General features: G+C 42.0%; 1 protein-coding gene across 7 annotated transcripts in view; it reads left to right on the top strand.

Moving 5' to 3' along the window:
* LOC118360324 (rap guanine nucleotide exchange factor 3-like) overlaps nucleotides 1-17,325 on the top strand; it is a 46,108-nt gene that overhangs the window by 19,487 nt on the left and 9,296 nt on the right. For all 7 annotated transcript variants that reach the window (XM_052482363.1, XM_052482357.1, XM_052482358.1 and 4 more), the window contains 9 exons: nucleotides 6,886-6,992; nucleotides 7,111-7,232; nucleotides 7,357-7,537; nucleotides 7,741-7,825; nucleotides 11,833-11,893; nucleotides 12,391-12,467; nucleotides 13,315-13,461; nucleotides 15,039-15,142; nucleotides 15,609-15,697. In XM_052482363.1, coding sequence (XP_052338323.1) covers nucleotides 6,886-6,992; nucleotides 7,111-7,232; nucleotides 7,357-7,537; nucleotides 7,741-7,825; nucleotides 11,833-11,893; nucleotides 12,391-12,467; nucleotides 13,315-13,461; nucleotides 15,039-15,142; nucleotides 15,609-15,697 — 973 coding nt within the window. The remainder of the gene's footprint in view (nucleotides 1-6,885; nucleotides 6,993-7,110; nucleotides 7,233-7,356; nucleotides 7,538-7,740; nucleotides 7,826-11,832; nucleotides 11,894-12,390; nucleotides 12,468-13,314; nucleotides 13,462-15,038; nucleotides 15,143-15,608; nucleotides 15,698-17,325) is intronic.

The raw sequence follows: 17,325 nt of genomic DNA, 5'->3' as shown, positions 1-17,325 counted from the left end.
GGTTCTTCAACAAAGTACTGACTAAAGGGTCTGAATACTTATGTAAATGTGATATTTCAGTTTTTTTTGTTGTTTTTTTTTGCTAATATTTCTAAAAACTTGTTTTTGCTTTGTCATTATGGGTTGTTGTGTGTAGATTGATGAGGGAACAAAAACTATTTCATCCATTTTAGAATAAGGCTGTAAAATTGTTTTTTTTAAAGTCAAGTGGTCTGAATACTTCCCTACTGTAATTCATTTTAAGTTGGGCTGAAGGCTGAATTTTGCGAGCTGGGAAAATGAGTTTGAGACTCCTGGTTTAGAGATTTGAGATTGTTCTGTTAGTTATCTAATGATGACCAAGATGGTTATTGTGATTTGGGATTTGGTGCTACGTATATTCACACAGGTAAAAAAAAAAAAAAAACTTCTCATCAATGCCGCCAGGCCTTTTTACCTAAATTGGCACTTCCTGTTTTGAATAAAGGAAGAAAAAAAATCCAGTGCTGTAGCTTGGTATTTCTGAAATGGAGGAGGAAGTGTACTTGTTGGAAACAATAACCCCTCAGAAGGTCTGAAGTGGTCTTATCTGTATAGAGAGTGGGATGTGAGATGCAGTTCCTACAGCTCCTTTGCCCACCGGCGTGGTGCTCCATCCCTCCCTCCAGGTACAGTCATGTTCCAGAGAGAACAGAAGAGGAGAGAACAAAGCCCACCAAGGTCACAGCACAGAGGGAGACTGTAGACTCGCCCACAGAGGAAACTTCAGAACACTAGTAGAAATTTGACACTATTTAACACAGACTATGGGCACAAATATAGTAAGCCCACACACCACATTCAGTTATTGAAACAGTTACTGTCACTGAGCCAGAGAATGAAGGTAACAAAGTGACTTTATTTACAGTGGGGAGAACAAGTATTTGATACACTGCAGATTTTGCAGGTTTTCCCACTTTCAAAGCATGTAGAGGTCTGTAATTTTTATCATAGGTACACTTCAACTGTGAGAGACGGAATCTAAAACAAAAATCCAGAAAATCACATTGTATGATTTTTAAGTAATTCATTGGCGTTTTATTGCATGACATAAGTATTTGATCACCTACTAACCAGTAAGAATTCCGTCTCTCACAGAGCTGTTAGTTTTTCTTTAAGAAGTGCTCCAGTTCTCCACTCATTACCTGTATTAACTGCACCTGTTTGAACTTGTTACCTGTTCACACACTCAATCAAACAGACCTCAACCTCTCCACAATGGCCAAGACCAGAAAGCTGTGTAAGGACATCAGGGAGAAAATTGTAGACCTGCACAAGGCTGGGATGGGCTACAGGACAATAGGCAAGCAGCTTGGTGAGAAGGCAACAACTCTTGGCGCAATTAGTAGAAAATGGAAGAAGTTCAAGTGACGGTCAATCACCCTCGGTCTGGGGCTCCATGCAAGATCTCACCTCGTTGGGCATCAATGGTCATGAGGAAGGTGAGGGATCAGCCCAGAACTACACGGCAGGGCCCGAAGAAGCATCTCAAGGTCCTGGAGTGGCCTAGCCAGTCTCCAGACCTGAACCCAATAGATAATAATTGGATGGAGCTGAAAGTCCGTATTGCTCAGCGACAGCCCCAAAACCTGAAGGATCTGGAGACGGTCTGTATGGAGGAGTGGGCCAAAATCCCTCCTGCAGTGTGTGCAAACCTGGTCAAGAACTACAGGAAACATATGATCTCTGTAATTGCAAACAAAGGTTTCTGTACCAAATATTAAGTTCTGCTTTTCTGATGTATCAAATACTTATGTCATGCAATAAAATGCTAATTAAATACTTAAAAATCATGCAATGTGATTTTCTGGATTTTTGTTTTAGATTCCGTCTCTCATAGTTGAAGTGTACCTATGATAAAAATTGCAGACCTCTACATGCTTTGTAAGTAGGAAAACCTGCAAAATCAGCAGTGTATCAAATACTTGTTCTCCCCACTGTAATTGTTGTTATAAGAAGGGGGGTGAGTGTGGGTGGAAAGGCCATAACCACAGGCCACATTAGCCATTATCAGACAAACCAACCCACCCACAAATATTTAAAAAAAAACATTTTAACAGGCCCATGTTCCTTTTGTGATACTACACTATTCAAACACAGACATAACATTCAAAGGCAGACTTTGACTTGGTCTCCATAAGAAAGTGTGTCATTAATGTTTATCTAAAGCACATACTCAGCCTGTTCCGGACCTGAAACGTCAGAGAGAGCAGTGTGAGAGAGAAAGGGCCACTTCTACAGTACATACAGTATGCCATTCACCAGCACTGGCACACCTGAGGGAAAACGGTCTACTCTCTAACCTGATGCATGGGGTCGGGAACAATCAGGGAGTTCCTCCTGCCTATACTACTAACACATGGGCTATAGTCCCTAAGATCAGTGCTTCCTTACCTTTTTTTGAACTACGGCACACCTTTACGGGATCCATTTTTAGCACCCCACCAAAAATGTCCCTGTTAATTTATTTAGTGGTAATGACCCCCAACTCATCTGATCCCAACTGCAAAATGCTCTATTTTCTGTGACAAACGTTTTATAAAGATGAAATACAGTTTATTTAAACTATTTTCATAGTTCCTTACTCGTGGTGATTCATTTGTGTGTACCTCTGTAAGAGCGTCCCACGAATCCGTGCATTTTTCTTGTAAAAATAGGTCTTTCGTTTTTAACTGTTTGAGCTAGAGACTTGTGGTTTTCTGCATTGTAAAGGTGCAACCACCGACACAAAGCCATACGTGCTGTGTTTGTTTATATGGCAGAGGCTGTGGTACAGCTAAATCTATAAAAGCCTATTTATTCTTCACATGAAAATGTGGACGGAATGTGACGCATATTGCGGAGACTCTGGAGGCACGCAGGGGCCCAATTGAGCTCTCGACCATTTTTTAAATATAACTGAGCTCTGCATCGCTGTGCATCGCTCCGTATTGCTCCTCATTGACATTAATCGGTGACGGTAGGTGAGGACGGGAGGTCCGGAATAAACACAAACTTACTTCCTTGACAGCAGCTCTGTGCTGCTTGGCGAAGTGTAAGAAGTATGAATGCCCTGACCTTGCCAATGCAGATTGACCATGTGGCGCCTTTAATCAGACGTGCCTGTGCTAACTGTTCTCACAGGCGAAGTAAATTGATACAACCCACTGGGCAAAAACTTTTTGCATCAATGTTGTTTCCACATGATTTCAACCCAATAAATCATTGCGATGAGATTGGCTCAAATCAAACTGTATTTGTCACATGCGCTGAATACAACAAAAGAGCTGAACCAAGGTGCAGCATGGTGAGCGTACATTTGCTCTTTTATTCAAAATGACGCCGACAAAACAATAAACAATACAAAACAAACTGAAGCTTAAGGCTATGTGCCATCAAACAAAGTTAACTTCCCACAAACACAGGTGGGAAAAGGGTACCTAAGTATGGTTCCCAATCATAGACAATGATAGACAGCTGTCCCTGATTGAGAACCATACCCGGCCAAAACATAGAAATAGAAAATCATAGAAACACAAAACATAGAATTCCCACCCCAACTCACGCCCTGACCAAACCAAAATAGAGACATAAAAAGGATCTCTAAGGTCAGGGCGTGACAACAGTGAAATGATTACTTACAAGCCCTCAATCAAAACAATGCAGTTTAAAGAAAAATACCTAAAAAAATTAAATAAAAGTAACAAATAATAATAAAATAACAATAGCCAGGCTATATACAGGGGGTACCGGTACAGAGTCAGTGTGCGGGGCACCGGCTAGTCGAGGTAATTGAGGTAATATGTATGTAGGTAGAGTTATTAAAGTGACTATGCATAGATAATAACAGAGAGTAGCAGGAGTGTAAAAGAGGGGGGGGACAATGCAAATAGTCTGGGGTAGCCATTTGATTAGATGTTCAGGGGTCTCATGGCTTGGGGGTAGAAGCTGTTTAGAAGCTTCTTGGACCTAGACTTGGCACTCCAGTATCACTTGCCGTTCGGTAGCAGACAGAACAGTCTATGACTAGGGTGGCTGGGGTCTTTGACCATTTTTAGGGCCTTCCTCTGACACCGCCTGGTATAGAGGTCCTGGAGGGCAGGAAGCTTGGCACCGGTGATGAATCAACATAGAAAACTAAATGTATTTGCCAAAAAGTATCAACGTAACGCATTCCGTCTTTTTTTCACCTAACTTTTAACCTAAACCGAATGACATGGTGAAAGGTTTTGTTGACTTCACGTTGAATTCACAGTAGATGACAGCTCAACCAAATGTAAATCAAAACCAGACGTTGAACTGACGTCTGTGTCCAGTGGGAAAGGACTTTGCTCATGATGTGCGCCCCTCAACTGATAAAAATGCGACAACATGCCTGAGCAAACTGGATTTGTAGATACAGATGTGACCATGAGCTATTCAAGTTTCAATGTCAAATGCACAAGTACAGTGAAATGCCATTCTTGCCAGCGCTAAACCCAACAAGGCAGTAATCAATGTCAATGTAGTACTAAAAATAACACAAGGTAGAAGAAAAACACACAAGATATAAAAAAAAGATAACTAAGAAGCTCTATACAGGGTCAGTTCCAATACCATATTTACAATGTGCAGTGATTCTGGAGTGATAGAGGTATGTTTTAGGGTAAGGTGACTAGGCATCAGGATACAAGATAAACAATGTATTTATCTGAGTGGCAGTGGTGCTCCCAAGTCAAAATTGAATGTGCATTCCACAAGTCACATTTATAAGTGTGTTAAAAAAAAAAAAGAATCAAGATTGGGAAAAGGTTTGCAGCACACCTGGACAGCTTCTCAAGGCACACCCGTTGAAAACCATTGCCCTAGATTACATGCTTAGTAGATCTACATGTTCTCAAGTAGTTCATCACAGAGTTCACAGAGATTTAGAGCTTTTGTTCTTCCAGTACATACAGAACCGAACAGATTGATGATGAGTGATTATGTCCTGTGTGTTTAGCTACTTAGTAGGTGGGGTGCTGTACCCAGGATGTGCTGTATGAAACATTCTGTTTTGGTCTGTTGTTATAAGAAAATGTGTTTAAGATTGCAAGCTGAACACAGTCACAGTAGAAATGCCAGCTTGTTTGCAATGATGATGGGGGGATTTATGCATTTGGAGTTTATTATCTCAGTGTCAGAGGTCAGAGATGACCAGGCTGAGAACATGGTGGTAGCTAGTGGTCCCACGGGAACAGTTAGGGCACATGGGAATAGTGGTGACCTCCAGCCAGCACAGCCAGTAGAGCCAGTCTGCAGTCCCCTGGGACCAGTCTGCAGTCCCCTGGGAACAGTCTGGAGTCAGTGGAGAGGAGGAAAGGTTCAGAATGATGCATACAGTCTGTAGACACTAGGTCTGGGAGCAGGACAGCCTGTGGGAAAACAGAGGTATGAGGGGGGCTTGGGGGATGGGGAGCTTTGGGGACCCCTCAGTTAACTTCTCACACAGCAGGTGTGTCTCTTTGAACTTTAAAGTAGCATGCAGGTTTCCCCATTCTTTTGTACATGGTTCTCGTCTTTGACGAGGCCGGAGTCGGCAGATCAGTCACGGGTCAGGAGCCAATCATTTCATCCCGAGTGGCTTGGAGCCAGAGCCATTGGCCAGGGCAGGCTAGGAGCCTGGCTTTGGTGACAAGAGAGAGAGGGGAGAGGGCCTCACAGGCTGCCCCATCCACCACAACACCAGCCAGAGCAGGCTAAGGGCTGAGGCCTGGCTAGGGGCCAGGCGTTTGGGAGAGGAGGCTAGGAAATCACCGTCCACCACAACACCACGCCAAGTGGAGACAAAAGCTAAAGGAAATGGTCTTTGTTAAGTTCAATCTGAATCTCAAGACCACCACCTTGGACAAACAGAGCCCTGAAGGAAGCCCAATAACAAACAATCAACTGTGTGAGTCACTCGTGGAATCACAAGACTAGGACCAAGAACATATTGAGTGGAAGGGAGTGAAATGAAGACATTCTAGTTCATTAACAAACCAGTAAATGTTGATATTTAGCCATTTGTAATATTGGTTTTGTCATGGAGGTTGCGTATAAACAGGAAATGGTAGGAAATAGGCTGCACAGCAACAGACCCAATGTGCTGTGAGTTACATAAGCTTTAGTCTGCATCAGTGGTTGATACAAATTTGACACTCGTTTTTTTTTCTTCTCACATTCTGTTTGGGTGGTAGAGCATGGCAGAGAGGAGCGAGATAGGAGGGGGCAGGGAATGGGAAACAAATGACTGGGAGGTGTATTAGAAATGATACTACTTAGAGAATCTGAGCGGAGGCAAAGTGAAAACGCTCAGAATGGCAAAGTTGTCAACGTAGCCAAGTGGCATCCACTCACTCTCTGACGAGGAGACAGTTATGTGTGTGGTGTGGGAGAGTTTAGCAGTGCAGTAACTCTCTCCATAACACATTCTCACCAGCTCTCCTCCCACACGCTCACAATTAGGGACTCTAGCCCCTGCAAAGCCAAACACTCCACTCACACCAGTGACGTATGTGACATCACACATGGTTCCTGTAATGCTTCTCACAGAATATATGCTTTCTGCCACTGCCACTTGCTTTTCACTTGTCATTCTAGCTCCTTGCATGTCTACACAGTGGGTCACTGTTGTCACTGTCTGTTGTCACAAGACCTTCTGTGTGACATTTCACATTTCCCGCTTCATTTATATGACCTCATGTCTTTATCACGTCATGGAAATGACACAGAAGTAAAGGCATGTTGGTTGTGTGCATATGATAAGCAGAGAAAGAGGTCCATTGTTCAATTGCATTTTGATTTGCACATAGCCTACATTTGACTGTGTCAAGTATTTGACCCAGTATTTCTCTCCCTCTCTCTCTCTCTTTCTCGCACACCTTGTAGTTTCTGTCGGATCGAATTCTGAAGGCAGCCAGGGTGGTGTACAGTGCCTTGATAGAGCGTAGCCCTGGCCTGATCAGAGACAGAAAGCATCACCTGAAGACCTACAGGTATGGGGCCTTGCTCCTGTCAATGATTGCAAATTCTACTATTACTTTGCCTGTTTGTCTTTCTGAAATGAAAATGCTAGATCGTTTCCGTGTAGACATCTCGCTCTATCCCTTACAGACAATGTTGTTCGGGGAAAGAGCTTGTTGATTGGCTGATGAAGCTAAACGAATGCTTCCAATTAAGGAGCCAGGCAGTTGGCATGTGGCAAGTCCTGGTGGATGAAGGAATCATTGTTCATGGTAAGAGACTTTAATCAGAGTGAATGTATTATCATCATGTATTGTCAAATATGATCATTTGACAAGAATCAACCACTCCCTGCAGTGAGTGTAACCAAACTCAATGTCTCCTATCACAATGTAGTGAAGCAGGAGTTAAACTTCCATGACAAAGACACTCAATTTTACCGCTTCCTGGATTTGGAGTTCGGACTGAACCACATGACTAATGAGAAGGACCAATTAGACGATGAGCTGCAGGAGGGTTTGTCGTTATTACTGCAGATTGGTCCAGATGCTCTTTTGACCATGATTTTACGTAAATGGTGAGTTCCATTTTATTATGCTGTGTGTTTGTATCAAGGTTGTTTTACTCTTCCAAGTCAAAGGGAAATTTCCATCCTCAGATGGACAATAAACTTCTTTTGTATTATATCTGCTCTCCTATCGTACCATATATCAATCATCCTATTCTAAGGCCTAACCTCTGACCCTATTGTAACCTGCGCGTATCCCGTCCTCTCTGCAGCCCCAGCCAGCGTAGTGCGGAGGACATGGAGGTGATCTATGAGGAGCTGCTTCATGTCAAGGCTGCTGCTCACCTCTCCACCTCAGTGAGTCTCAGCTTCCTGTCCTGTCTTTGGCCGCGTCCCAAGTGGAGCCCTATTCCCTATGTATTGCATTACCATATGGCTCTGTCCAAAAGTAGTGAGCTGTCCAAAAGTAGTGAGCTCTACAGTGAATGTGGTGCTATTGAGGACACGTACAGCCTGAGTCTAGTCAGAAGATGTTCTGTAGAAACAGTGCTACACCGGTCCATTGCCCACATTCACAGTCTCAGAGTAGGACTACTAATAAAGGACCAGTTTTGCCGAGATCGGCGGTCTTCAACCTTTTCTTGCCCAGGGACCCCCTCCCAGGCAAACCGGCAACCCAGGGACCCCCATCATATGTTAGCTAAAACATTCAGGTGGATGCTAATGGCAAGGATATATGGTCAAGAAAGCTTACGAGGGGCCAGCAGCACTTGCCACACTGGTAGCCTATTGGTGGGGGCTTTTTCAAAACGTATGAGTGTAATTGACTCCGAAGAGTGTAATTTGCTCAGTATTAGGATTTAAAAACTAAAGTTGTCATAATTTGAAATAAGATATTCTACTCTTTCTACTGTAGAGTAGAATATAGGAAGAGGTATGTAATTCAAAATGTGTTTATTCTGTCGTTGCTAGCGATATTCATAATAATCTTAATTTTTTATCACTTTTATATATATATATATACAGTACCATTCAAAAGTTTGGACACACCTACTAATTCAAGTGTTTTTCTTAATTGTTAACCATTTTCTACATTGTAGAATAATAGTGAAAACATCAAAACTATGAAATAGCACATATGGGATCATGTAGTAACCAAAAAAGTGTTTAAAAAATCGAAATATATTTTATATTTGAGATTCTTCAAAGTAGCCACCCTTTGCCTTCATGACAGTTTTACAAACTTGGCATTCTCTCAATCAGCTTCATGAGGTAGTCACCTGGAAGGCTTATCCAACAATCTTGAAGGAGTTCCCACATATGTTGAGCACTTGTTGGCTGCTTTTCCTTCACTCTGCGGTCCAACTCATCCCAAACCATCTCAATTGGGTTGAGGTCGGGGGATTATGGAAGCAAGGTCATCTGATGCTGCACTCCATCACTCTCCTTGGTCAGATAGCCCTTACACAGCTTGGATGTGTATTTTGGGTCATTGTCCTGTTGAAAAACAAATGATAATCCCACTAAGCACAAACCAGATGGGATGGCGTATCGCTTCAGAATGCTGTGGTAGCCATGTGCCTTGAATTCTAAATAAATCACTGACAGTGTCACCAGCAAAGCATCCCCACACCATCACACCCCCTCCTCCATGCTTCACGGTGGAAACCACACATGTGGAGATCATCCGTTCACCTACTCTGCATCTCACAAAGACACAGTGGTCGAAACCAAAAATCTCTAATTTGGACTCTTCAGACCAAAGGACAGATTTCCACCAGTCTAATGTCCATTGCTCGTGTTTCTTGACCAAGCAAGTCTCTTCTTATTATTGGTGTCCTTTAGCAGTGGTTTCTTTGCAGCAATTTGACAATGAAGGCCTGATTCAACCTGTCTCCTCTGAACAGTTGATTTTGAGATGTGTCTGTTACTTGAACTCTGTGAAGCATCTATTTGGGCTGAAATTTCTGAGCCTGGTAACTCTAATGAACTTATTCTCTTCAGCAGAGGTAACTCTGGGTCTTATTTTTCTGTGGTGGTCCTCATGAGAGGCAGTTTCATCATAGCGCTTGATGGTTTTTGCAAATGCACTTGAAGAACGTTTTTGACATTTTCCAGATTGACTGACCTTCATTTCTTAAAGTAATGATGAACTGTTCTTTCTCTTTGCTTATTTGAGCTGTTCTTGCCATAATATGGACTTGGTCTTTTGCCAAATAGGGCTATCTTCTGTATACCAACCCTACCTTGTCACAACACAGCTGATTGGCTCAAATGCATTAAGAATGAAAGAAATTCCACAAAGGAACTTTTAACAAGGCGCACCTGTTAATTGAAATTCATTCCAGGTGACTACCTCATGAAGCTGGTTGAGAGAACGCCAAGATTGTGCAAAGCTGTCATCAAGGCAAAGGGTGGCTACTTTGAAGAATCTCAAATATAAAATATATTTTGATTTGTTTAACACTTTTTTGGTTGTTACATGATCCCATATGTGTTATTTCATAGTTTTGATGTCTTCACTATTATTGTACAATGTAGAAAACAGTAAAAATAAAGAAAAACCCTGGAATGAGTAGGTGTGTCCAAACTTTTGATATATATATATATTTACTCTCTATATATATTTGTTTATTTATTTTTAAACATTGCTGAACCCCTGCAGTACCGCCGCAGCCCCCCAGTTGAATACCCCTGGCCTAGATCATAGATCACAAAGAATGCGATTATGTGGATGTGGGGGACCTGATCCTAGATCAGTACTCCTACTCTGAGATGCTTTGTGAATTGAAATTGGGGCCCAGTTCTTAGAAAGTGAATTGAATATGGGCCCAGTTCTTAGAAAGTGAATTGAATATGGGGCCCAGTTCTTAGAAAGTGAATTGAATATGGGCCCAGTTCTTAGAAAATGAATTGAATATGGGCACATTTCTTAGAAAGGTAATTGAATATGGGCACAGTTCTTAGAAAATTAATTGAATATGGGCACATTTCTTAGAAAGGTAATTGAATATGGGCCCAGTTCTTAGAAAGGGAATTGAATATGGGGCCCTGTTCTTAGAAAGTGAATTGAATATGGGCACAGTTCTTAGAAAGTGAATTGAATATGGGCCCAGTTCTTAGAAAGTGAATTGAATATGGGCACATTTCTTAGAAAGTGAATTGAATATGGGCCCAGTTCTTAGAAAGTGAATTGAATATGGGGCCCAGTTCTTAGAAAGTGAATTGAATATGGGCCCAGTTCTTAGAAAATGAATTGAATATGGGCACATTTCTTAGAAAGGTAATTGAATATGGGCCCAGTAATTAGAAAGGGAATTGAATATGGGGCCCAGTTCTTAGAAAGTGAATTGAATATGGGCACAGTTCTTAGAAAGTGAATTGAATATGGGCCCAGTTCTTAGAAAGTGAATTGAATATGGGGCCCAGTTCTTAGAAAGGGAATTGAATATGGGCCCAGTTCTTAGAAAATTAATTGAATATGGGCACATTTCTTAGAAAGGGAATTGAATATGGGCCCAGTTCTTAGAAAGGGAATTGAATATGGGGCCCAGTTCTTCGAAAGGGAATTGAATATGGGCGAAGTTCTTAGAAAGTGAATTGAATATGGGCCCAGTTCTTAGAAAGGGAATTGAATATGGGGCCCAGTACTTCGAAAGGGAATTGAATATGGGCGAAGTTCTTAGAAAATGAATTGAATATGGGCACATTTCTTAGAAAGGGAATTGAATATGGGCCCAGTTCTTAGAAAGGGAATTGAATATGGGGCCCAGTTCTTAGAAAGAGAATTGAATATTTTTAGTATTTTTTTTTTTACCTTTATTTAACCAGGCAAGTCAGTTAAGAACATATTCTTATTTTCAATGACGGCCTGGGTACAGTGGGTTAACTGCCTGTTCAGGGGCAGAACGACAGATTTGTACCTTGTCAGCTCAGGGGTTTGAACTCGCAACCTTCCGGTTACTAGTCCAACACTCTAACCACTAGGCTACGCTGCTGCGTAGGGTGAAGTTCTTCCAAAGGGAATTGAATATGGGCCCAGTTCCTAGAATTAGAAAGGGAATTGAATATGGGCCCAGTTCTTAGAACGTGAATTGAGCCTCCAGTGGATTAGAAAATCTGCACACGATGAGTGGTTTTCCCAGACCCAGATAAAGTCAATCCTGGTCTGCAAAAGCAATGCTCAATCGAGTTTTGAAAGTGATTTGAAATTATTTTTAGTCCAGGAATAGGTTAAATCTGGGTCCAAGAGGAGGAAGCAGCCCTACTGTATGTCCTGTAGCGCTAAGGCTTTACACTGACCCTCCCTCTGACCTCTCCCTGTTTAATCCTGTCTCGTTCCCTTTCCTTGTTTCTTCCTGTAGGTCCGTAAGGAGTTGGCAGCAGTGCTGATGTTTGAGTCCCATGCCAAGGCAGGCACAGTCTGTGAGTGTCATAGTCCTCTGTGATGTTTTTTTTAAACTCTGGTGGGCGAGGGAGCGAAAGAGAGCCTCACCGGGCCCACATCACCACCACAGGTGCTAGAGATACTCTGTCTCTGTTACCATCCTCCCCCTCAGTGCAGTATACAACAAACCTGTCCATCAGTAGCAGAACAAATTATTTCTGCCACGGATGTAAAAACCTACTGAAACCCACTTGAATATTTCAAAATCTTTATCTTGGACAATCAGTCCATTAGATTGTCAGAGAAATCTGTCTGTCGGCAAAGCTGACTGAAACACTGAAATGTCAACCGAAAATGCCATATGCACCTTTGTGAACATGGGAAAAAAATACAAATCACCAGCACTTTGCCTCCCGGCCTTTCGTTTTTATTGAACTTCCCTGTGAAGCACTGTGCCTACATCCTTGTCTGGTAGAGCTGGCTGACTGTTGAGACTGATGTGAATCCTAAATCTCGGTCTCTTTGTGTTTCTCAGTGTTCAGTCAGGGAGACAAAGGCACTTCCTGGTACATCATCTGGAAGGGCTCTGTCAATGTCATCACACATGGAAAGGTAAGGTCTTTACCCCAGTTATCTTAATTGTGTACAATTCTTTAGGATACACACTATAGTTTGGATATGGAGAATTTGAATTGTATTCACACTACTCTTACAGTTAATCAAATCAAGTTAATCAAATTGTTGGTCACATGCGCCAAATGCAACAGGTGAAATGCTTACTTATACGAGCCCATTCTCAACAGTGCAGAGTTAAAACGTAAGACAAATATTTTCTAAATAAAATAGGAAATAGTAACACAATAAAAATAGTAATGAGGCTGTATACAAGGAGTACCAGTACTGATTCAATGTGCAGAGGTACGAGGTACTTCAGGTAATACAGTATGTACATGTGGGTGGGGTAAAAGTGATTTGGCAATCAGGATATATAATAAACAGAGTACCACATTTTAAGTGTGAAAGTGTCTCTATTTGTGAGTGTGTGTGGCGTCAATATTCATGCATGTGTTGTGTGCGTGTGAGCGTATGCAGTGTGTGTGTTGGACTGTCAATGTAGTATGTGTGAGTGTGTGGGTAGAGTCTAGTACATGTGCACATAGAGCCAGTGCAAGAGAGTTAGTGCAACACAATAAAGAAATAAATCATTGAGGGGGTCAATGTAAATTTGTCCAGGTAGCCATTTCATTAACTGTTCAGCAGTCTTATGGCTGGTGGGTAGAAGTTGTCAAGGAGCCTTTTGGTCACACTTACATAGTTATACTGTGTGTGTGTGTGTGTGTGTGTGTGTGTGTGTGTGTGTGTGTGTGTGTGTGTGTGTGTGTGTGTGTGTGTGTGTGTGTGTGTGTGTGTGTGTGTGTGTGTGTGTGTGTGTGTGTGTGTGTGTGTGTGTGTGTTGCAGGGGCTGGTGACGACGTTACATGAGGGAGAAGACTTTGGACAGCTGGCCCTGGTGAACGATGCTCCCAGAGCAGCCACCATCATCCTGAGAGAGGACAACTGCCACTTCCTACGAGTCGACAAACAGGACTTCATACGCATCCTCAAGGTAAGTTTGGTTACAAACTGAAGATGGGTGCATATCGTATTCATACTGATGTGTGTGTACTGTATGTAAAGTAGATACACATTCTCTTTGATCACAACCTGCTTTTGTGTACAGTACATACTCTATTCAAATCAATAGGGGCGTGTGGGTAAAATCACTGGGGAAGCCAAGCCAGTAAAAAAGGTCATACTACAACCTATGTTGTGATAATTGCGTTGTTTGCTCTATACCCTTTAGTTCATACACCACCGTGATATACAATAAGACAGTGACAACAAGAAGACAACAGCCACACAGTGGTGGAATAAATTCAACTACACATAGGTTTGTTTCCTCAAAAAACCTGAGAGCAACATCTGTCCGGTAAAGTCCACAAAGCAAATATTGCATGTAAAAAAAAATAAACATCATCAAATCAACAAGGCTATATATGCTTAGTTTAATACACTGAAAGCAAACTTAAAAATACCAAAAACTATTTAGTCCAACCGATGTTGCTAAATATCATGTGGCTGTCCATGGCACTGATTTCTGTGTGTGTGTGTGTGTGTGTGTGTGTGTGTGTGTGTGTGTGTGTGTGTGTGTGTGTGTGTGTGTGTGTGTGTGTGTGTGTGTGTGTGTGTGTGTGTGTGTGTGTGTGTGTGTGTGTGCAAGCAAGTAAAACAAAAAAGTTGACTCACCCTACTTGAAGAGTACGCTTTTAGCTTTTTGTTTTCATAGGCTACCTAGCGAAATTGCTTGCTAGCCTAACTTCCTCGTATGGTTAACAATGAACCAGCTAAGTTAGCCAGCTAGTTAACGTGAGACTACTAGACTACATATTGAACTTCAATCATCTCTGGCCAGTGGCACAAAATGTTAATTTTTGGTTAGATCAGAATCGCCATCATAATCATAGGCCTGTCCAGAGAATTAAGACAAAACCACAAATCCAAATCCCCATCTCCATGCATGGCTTAGGAAAGGGACGATTTACCAAGCTAGCTACTGCAGGACATCAACACAAGTAGACCAGAAACAGACATGTTTTCTGACAATTAGATTATCCTTAGAATGTGATTTGATTGGTGTGAAGCCAAATCCAAAACTGGCCTCCCTTGGGGGAGCGTTTTGCTGCACCAGGACAACCCACAGTTGAACTCAGCTCAACACTGATTGGCTCATTCTTTTTTCTTTTTCTTTTTTTTATCAAGACAGGCAAAATGCTTGCTGGCATTGATCAATCAAATGCTACAGCGGCAAAATGCAGCATCAGATACGTGTGCTACACATACTGAGACAGAGGGACGCTGTTTCTTTCGCTCTGAAGATTTCTCCTGTGAGATTCAGCTACTTGCGAATTGACTCAAAATTCTGAAAACACAGAGAGACGAAGGATATATTATTTTATAAATAAAATGTAAAAATGTGTCAAATATTTTGGGAAGCCTGGCTTCCCTTGGCATCCATGAATACACACCAATGATTCAAATATGCCTATTGCATATGCTAAAAGGTGTATGTATCCATGTATACCATTTATAGTGTGAACTGCATGTAAAGTGTGTGCATGACTGTATGTTTACATTGTGTTTCAGGATGTGGAAGCTAACACCATGCGTCTGGAGGAACATGGTAAAGCTGTGCTGGTGCTGGAGAAGGCTGAGTCAACCAATCCTGGAGGGGCAGGAAACAGCAGCAAGTAAGACACTCCCACCTTTCATATATTATACTGTATAACAACAACCAGTCAAAGAAGCACTTATACATTAATCAAGACCTAAATGAGCACACTCCTCCAAGGCATTTTTAGACCAATGTCATGTAAAACACAGATGTTTACTGTAGAATATTAAATGTGCAAGAAACAAGCACTGTTTTAGTTAACAGTGTTGTTAATTGTGGCAGTTAGTTGCCTGACTATTGTTGATTCAACACAGAAATAGACCTGAACCCTGTTCAGTTGAATAGACTGTGCTTTGTTATCTCACTTCAAGTGTTTTAGCAAACGTTGAGTTTAATCAATGTGATGCTCAAATGGCTGCCTCTTTATACTGTTAACCAATGTGTCCACCTATGGCTCTTTCCACACTACACACATACTGACACTCCCTCTCCCTCTGTTACTTCCTCCTCTCCCTCTCCCTCCCCCTCCCCTACACACTCAGGTATACAGTGATGGCAGGAACTCCAGAGAAGATCCTAGAACACCTGCTTGAGACAGTGAAGCTGGATACTAATGGCAGTGATGCTATAGGTAGGTAACCTGTATGGCTTGCCTTGTATGGGTCCAAACGTTTCTCTACTGTAGTGGCTGGACCCCTCTATGTCGCCGGACCACTGACATATTCCCACTGTTTTATGTTCAAAGAACAGGGGTTCCTCTTTTAAAACAATCTAGGTAGAAGCAGGAATTATCCAGGGTAGCTGTTTAGGCCCCTTGCTTTTTTTTCAATCTTTACTAACAACATGCCACTGGCTTTGAGTAAGGCCAGTGTTTCTATGTATGCAGATGACGCAACACTATACACGTCAGCTACTACAGCGACTCAAATGACTGCAACACTTAACAAAGAGCTGCAGTTAGTTTCGGAATGGGTAGCAAGGAATAAGTTAGTCATAGATATTTCCAAAACTAAAAGAATTGAATTTGGGACAAATCATTCACTAAACCCTAAACCTCAATTACATCTCATAATGAATAATGTGGAAATTGAGCAAGTTGAGGTGACTAAACTGCTTGGAGTTACCCTGGATTATAAAACTGTCAAAACATATTGATACAACAGTAGCTAAGATGGGGAGAAGTCTGTCCATAATAAAGCACTGCTCTGCCTTCTTAGCAACACTATCAACAAGGCAGGTCCTACAGGCCCTGGTTTTGTCACACCTGGACTACTGTTAAGTAGTATGGCCAGGTGCCACAAATATGTACTTGGGAAAATTGCAGTTGGCTCAGAACAGGGCAGCACGGCTGGCCCTTAAAAGTACACCGACAGCTAACATTAATGACATGCATGTCAATCTCTCATAGCTCAAAGTGGAAGAGAGATTGACATCATCATTATCATCATAATCATCATCATTGCTTTCGTAAGAGGTGTTGACAAGCTGAAGGTACCGAGCTGTCTGTTTAAAATACTAGCACACAGCTCGAACACCCATGCATACCCCACAAGACATGCCACCAGAGGTCTCTTCACAGTCCCCAAGTTCAGAACAGACTATGAGAGGCTCACAGTACTACATAGAGCCATGACTACATGAAACTCTATTCCACATAAGGTGACTGATGCAAGCAGTAGAATCAGATTTAAAAAGCAGATGAAAATACACCTTATGGAACAGCGGGGACTGTGAAGTAACACAAACACAAACATAGGCACAGACACATGCATACACACACATGATAACATACTATACACACTTACACATGGATTCTGTGTTGTAGGTGTGTGGTAGTGGAGTATGGGCCTGAGGGCACACACTCAGTGTGTTGTTAATTCTGTAATGAATGTATTGTAATGCTTTTGAAATGGTATAAATCCCTTAAAATTGCCGGACCCCAGGAAGAGTGGGGATCCATAATAATAAATACAAATACAAATACAAAACACACTATACTGTACCAGGATGACCATACAGTAGCTTCACATCTGAATCCTCAGCCAAACTTTAAAGATCGTTTCTGGTTTCATGGGAACGGTTTGTTTTGGTCACTCACATGAAACAGCCAACAAAGACAGAAAAGAACAGGCAGAATCAGGCCAGGCACATTCCTGGAAATTTATTTTATATCCGCTCACTAAAGGCCATCAGATGACTCATTGAGCCTGTGTTTTTCAGGGAGGAAGTGGATGGGACACAAAGTGGACGGACACAGAG

This window comes from Oncorhynchus keta, chromosome 27, assembly GCF_023373465.1.
Source record: "Oncorhynchus keta strain PuntledgeMale-10-30-2019 chromosome 27, Oket_V2, whole genome shotgun sequence".
Classification (NCBI taxonomy): Eukaryota; Metazoa; Chordata; class Actinopteri; order Salmoniformes; family Salmonidae; genus Oncorhynchus; species Oncorhynchus keta.
This window is presented reverse-complemented; position numbering and strand designations above follow the sequence as displayed.